At 36.1% G+C, this 5,726-nt stretch overlaps 2 protein-coding genes across 6 annotated transcripts in view; one reads left to right on the forward strand and one right to left on the reverse strand.

Annotated features, from left to right (window-relative positions):
* The window catches only part of LOC108969907 (proton-coupled folate transporter-like), a 134,309-nt gene extending 131,964 nt beyond the window's left edge, over positions 1-2,345 (forward strand). For all 5 annotated transcript variants that reach the window (XM_018934899.1, XM_018934898.1, XM_018934902.1 and 2 more), the window contains 6 exons: positions 395-578; positions 643-829; positions 907-1,042; positions 1,107-1,243; positions 1,310-1,656; positions 1,723-2,345. In XM_018934899.1, the coding sequence (XP_018790444.1) occupies positions 395-578; positions 643-829; positions 907-1,042; positions 1,107-1,243; positions 1,310-1,656; positions 1,723-1,789 (1,058 nt within the window). In that variant the 3' untranslated portion in view covers positions 1,790-2,345. The remainder of the gene's footprint in view (positions 1-394; positions 579-642; positions 830-906; positions 1,043-1,106; positions 1,244-1,309; positions 1,657-1,722) is intronic.
* LOC108969910 overlaps positions 1-5,726 on the reverse strand; it is a 198,385-nt gene that overhangs the window by 93,374 nt on the left and 99,285 nt on the right. The window lies entirely within an intron of this gene.

Here is a 5,726-nt window from a genome sequence, read left to right on the forward strand (position 1 = left end):
TATGAAGCAATCTCCGAAGAATTTGCTCATATCGGATTACTATAGCATTTAGTTGCCATACAGGCTTAACGATCGGAATCCAGTTCTTCTATGGAAAACTTTTTCAATTAACGAGATATCTTCACGAARTTCAGTATAGGTTAACTTAGGTAAGTTAACGGTACAATCTCCGAAGAAATTCTTCAGATCGAATCAGTATACCATCGCTGCCATACMAACTAACCCTTCAAAGTTGCTGTACGAAATCCTTTGTATCTATATAAACATCTATATAAACGGGTTCTTTAAGCCTAATTAAGYTGTATTTTAAAGAATCGCCGCAAAACTCAGAGTAGCTATGCAAACTTTACACAAAATGTTATCAATTTTTTTYTTACACTAACTGTTTTTTTAGGTATTTTCCTGGGTTATATTGTCAGCTTTATCTTGGCCATGGTCTCCGTGGGATCTCCCACTAATCCTTGGCTGTATGTTATTGCACAAATCCCCCCGGCAGTGACTGGCTCTTCCTGTGCTGTTATGATCGTCTGCTACTGTTATATYGCCGATGTGGCGCCACCACAATTGAAGGGTCTAAAGTGAGTAACCATTTATAAGGAATCATAATCGGGTTACCTAACTGAAACTTTTCTCCACATATAGAATGGTCTTGAATGATGCTGCCATCGGTGCTGGTTCCGTCATCGGCACACTGGCGGGCAGTGCACTCTTCGCACACACCAGCATGCAAGTCGTATTTGTCATTTCGGCAGCAGCAATACTATTAGCCTTCGTATATATCTACCTTRTGAACGAGGAGAGTATGAAGGTGGCGCACACAACGCTGGGTGTAAGTTAGATCGGATGTGACAGTTTCATTTGCTTTTCTAATGGTTTTTTTTTTATCGTTTTTTGTTTTTTCTGCAGTATAAACTGTGCCAATTCTTCAGCGTTAGTCATGTGATTGATCTGGTGCGCACCTGCGTTGCCAGACGTGCCAATTACATGCGCACTTTCATCTGGTTCTCCATGATCGCATTGATCATAACCAATTTCACAACGTGTAAGTATTTTTGGAAGTTTACCGTTATTTTTTATGAATTTTTTAATATTTTTCCGCATTCTAGCTGGTGAGGGCAACGTATTCTACTTGTTCTTGCGCGCCAAATTCAATGTGACTGTCAGCCAGTACAGTGACTACAATTCGATTAGCGATGCCATACAAATTATTGGTGGCATTATTGCTGTTATTGCGTTCAGAAAGGTAAATATATTTAAATTTATGGTAAAAACAAAATCTTTATATAAAAACAACAACTTTTGTTTGTAGTATTTGCGCCTGTCTATCGTCAGCATGGCCATGCTCTCTCTCCTCTCCGCGGTTGGTGAGAGTACGGTGCGTGCCGCCGCGCAACAATTCTGGGAAATGTACCTCGCCACGGCACTGGGCTTCATGTCGGGTATTATTGGACCTATGCTGCTGACAATACTCGCCTTCGTCACGCCCACAAACGAAACTGGCAAGGTGTTCTCCGTCACTACTGCGCTGCAGACAATCACACCGCTCGGCGCATCGCCGCTCTATACTAGTGTTTACGATGCTACACTCTCCTCCTATCCGGGCATGTTCAATATTATCAGCGCGTTGTTGTATTTGCTGAGTTTTGTGCTTATTACGTAAGTCATTTTTAATTATTATTAATTTTTTTTTATTTCAATTCACTTTTTTCATATTTTTTGCAGCGTGATATTAATAGTATCGAAACGAAACAAGATTACCGTTAGTCCTCCAATTCCATCCAGAGTATAATAATATATATAGTACATAAAGACCGTGAAGAGTCGATTCCTCGCCGTTCGCAGCAACTAGGAGTGATGTGTGGAACGGCTTGGCGCATTTTACGACGAGATCTTAAATTAAAAAAGTACAAAATACAACTTGTGCGAAAACTGAAGTCGAAATGCTCGAAGRGTTCATCGAAAATTGAACTCAACGGATGCTCCATCTGAAACGTAGCCGTGGACAAGATTTTTGAATTTGTCGTGTATTTAAAAAATATACTAAACTTATTATGTTGCCCGGATATGATATTAAAAAATTAGTTATAATATTTAGGTTTAAAATATCTTAWATATCTCACAAACTTTTACAATGATAAGCACTTAAGGAGTTAAGTACTATTTCTTTTATATTTGTAAGAATTTAGAAGTAAATAAATTATAATGAAGAAGAAAATCAACTTATTTTAAGAGTAGTCAATGATCAGAAATGTATCTTTTCAACTTTCTAAGAGCCACAACTCTCAAAAGCTTGGAAAGTATTAAAGTTGGAATAAAAAATGGCACAATAAGTAAAAATTAAATATTAAGTAAAAACAATAATAATAGCAATCCTTGAATAAAAATATTCGTTTCTTCCACTAATATTGACCTTAAATCGAAAAAACGCTAATTTTTAATAAAAAAAATTCTTACGTCAAAATATTAGATTACTGTAATACATTGCAACAAAAAATTACCCGAAAATTGTAATAAACTTGCTAAGTTGGTAGGACTGCCCTTAATTAATATGCCGAATATGAGCACGATCTGTTCACCAGTTAGTTTATAGCAGCTGTGTACACCTAAGTAGTTCCTTGCGATTTTTACAATGGATAAAATTATTTAACAAAGGATTGGTTCTAAACTTTGCATTAATAATCAAATTCCGTGTGCGTTGCGAATGTTGGAAACGGTTTGCGATGATTCATGTGTATCTAAAACACACAAGCCGACGGTCGAGAGATCGTTGCAGACATACTTCGGTATGGACGACCTCCGACYTCTTCAACTGATGAAAATATTAAAAAAGTGTAGGATATGGTGCTTGAAAATCATGCGGCAAGTTGTTGAGAGATGGCAAGAGAGCTCKACATCGATACAGTGTGCGCAAGCTCTGTACAGTGATGTAAGCATAGACCAGGGTAGATAAAAAGAGACAAAAAATCACAGTAGAATGAAATCCATGGGAAATGAAATATAAAATATCAAACATTAAGAAAAAATATCTGTGTTCGAAAAAAGGAAGTGGAGGGGTGTAGATGAATTTTTAACGGTTGAAAGGTTTTAAAGGTTTCGATTTACGGCAAAACTACGAATTTTATAGAAAAAGTTAGACAATGTTAGGGGTGTATAAGGAAATTAAAAAACGCTCTCCAACTTGACAAATCCCAAGATCCAAAATATTTACTTAAGCGATAAATTGGACAAGATTTCATGAAACGGAAATATCAACAAGATGATCGAAATATGAGATTGATCGAGATAGCCGAAAATAARCAAAGCATCTAGTATATTGTGAAATGTGATTGGAATTGTATTGAAAAAAAAAAACGGCCAAATATTTAAATACGAGTCGAAAATTTGTGAAGAGCTCGTCTGACTTTTATGGAAACACTGGAAACGTAAAATATAAGCCAGGGAGAAAGAAGAATCACGTGTTAACTAAAAATTACGACGAGCTAAAAAATTGTTTAAAAAGGGATAATGGAGATACATATATATCCTAGATCCTATAGAGGACAGACTTCAGAGATCTGGCATCAAACTCAGCAGAACTGTAATAAAACCACCACTTTCAAAAATATACAATGAAAAAAAGTTGGAGGAAAACTGTTACCGCGATTGGTCATTTATTTTAAGATAAAAGGGAGAAACATTTCAGCACCCTCAAAATAGATATGAATCCTATACACATCTAGATGTGTATAAGATACAGATAATGTTGAATGAAAAGAAATAGCCGAGCGCTGAGACCAGGTGAATATTCAAGTTTAATTTTTATATTAATTAATTAAATTAATATAGATAAGTTAACTAGTAATACAATAAATTTCCTATTCAAAACTAAATTGAAATATTCAAATAATTGAGAGCACTCAGCACTTTAATTGCTTTCGTGTAATTGACAAACGCAGATAAATGTAATCTTTGCTGAGGTATTTTATAAAGAGCACGTTAAACCTAAATGTATTCAAAGCATTTTCAACCGCTATTACGATTTATGGATTAGCTTTTAGTTTTTATTGCTAAATATAATAGTTAGTAACTATTACATGCTAATATACAATTATGCTCACATAATTAAGTCACGCCAGTAACAGRACGAAATTTTATTCAAAGCAACTTCTATGGTACAGGAATGAAACTRAATTTTACAAAAAATGGAAGAAATTTTAATTCAGTTCAAAACAGAATACTTATTTTTTATTTAACTTCTAAAATAATAAAAAATATTGCGTTCATTCGCTTAGCCCATCTGTTCTGGATTGGCCAGCTCAAAGTCCGGACCTAAACCCTATAGAAAACCTATGGAGGATTATAAAAAGAGCCGTAGCTGCACGAAAAACTCGCAACAAAGATTCTTTATGGGAAATAATACRGGCAGAGTGGTACAAAATAAGTCCTAAGCGATGTACTGAGGTGMTACGTAATAAAGGTTATCCAACTAAGTCTTAGTCTTAGGTAAGGTAAAACTGAAAAAAAATTTCGTATACTTCGAATAACTACATTTTTCTTTAGGTGACTTAATTATATGAGCACAAGTGTACATAGTATGCGGCTGATTTAGAATGTTTTCAGTCGAAAAATCTATTAACTTTATTACTGACAAAACTCTGAATAAWTGGGGAACGCTGACGACAACAACTCATCAAATGGAAGCGACCGATTGCCAAAATACGCGTAGAATTTACGACTAGACACGAGGAAATGATCCTTCATCATGACAACGCTAAAAGAAACAAACGAAGGGCTATAACCCCGTAGTAAAGAAGAACGAAAGGCTGAGCTCGGATGTAACCGAAAATTTCATACTCTTACAAACTGCCAGTATTAAAGCGGAGAAAATATCTAATGCATAAAGTAGTATGGGGTCTAGAGAAGTTTTTCACCCGATTTTATCCATTTTAGGTACAAAGCTACACTGTTGTTAGGAAAATATGCTCTCTACTTCATTAAAATAACTCTTATATTGGCCGATAAATCTAATTATAATATTTAGATCATAATATCCTCACAAATCGACAAAGCGCTTTAGGTCTACCACAAACTTGTTGAGATGGCTAATGTCAGTTTCGGCTAAGTCTCCTGGTTCGCCGAAGATAAAATTACAGAAATTTTTCAACCTCAGTCTAGCAAAGGTTGGACAATGAAAAAGACAGTGCCTGGATGTTTTCAYCCCACCATTTTCTATACAACTTGCGTCCGGCACGGCAGGTAGTACCGTAGAGATCCAGCGATCTCGCTTAAGCCACAAGCTTTAAGAGCACAGTTACCGAGTTCAGCGCTATTATTRTCGCTCAGCGGTCGGAGATACTGCTGGTCTCTCTGAAAAAGGCTGCACAGCGTAACAGTATATTCACTGTCACCTTAATAGCRGCTACTTCCGCCTGAAAAAACTACAGTGATTCGATAGCCTAAAGATGGGATTGACGGAGAGCTGCTTACCAAAAACTCCTCCTCGAAATTCGGAGTCAGTGCGATCAACTTTAAGAGCTGACTTTTAATAAGAGCGATACAAAAGTTTTTTTTTTGTGTTAAATAAAACAAAACAATGAAATTCTTTATTCCTGTGAAAGTACATTCCTACGTACTATATGTATCACCATTGCTTTTCGAAAATATTAGGGTGTTGTAGGGGTTGTTTGGTGTTGTTTATGAGCCGGCGGCGTCATTGGGCCGAACTTTTTCCGTGATGATCAAGGCCG

This window comes from Bactrocera latifrons, unplaced genomic scaffold (genome assembly GCF_001853355.1).
Source record: "Bactrocera latifrons isolate USDA-ARS-PBARC rearing strain unplaced genomic scaffold, ASM185335v1 scaffold_27, whole genome shotgun sequence".
NCBI lineage: Eukaryota > Metazoa > Arthropoda > Insecta > Diptera > Tephritidae > Bactrocera > Bactrocera latifrons.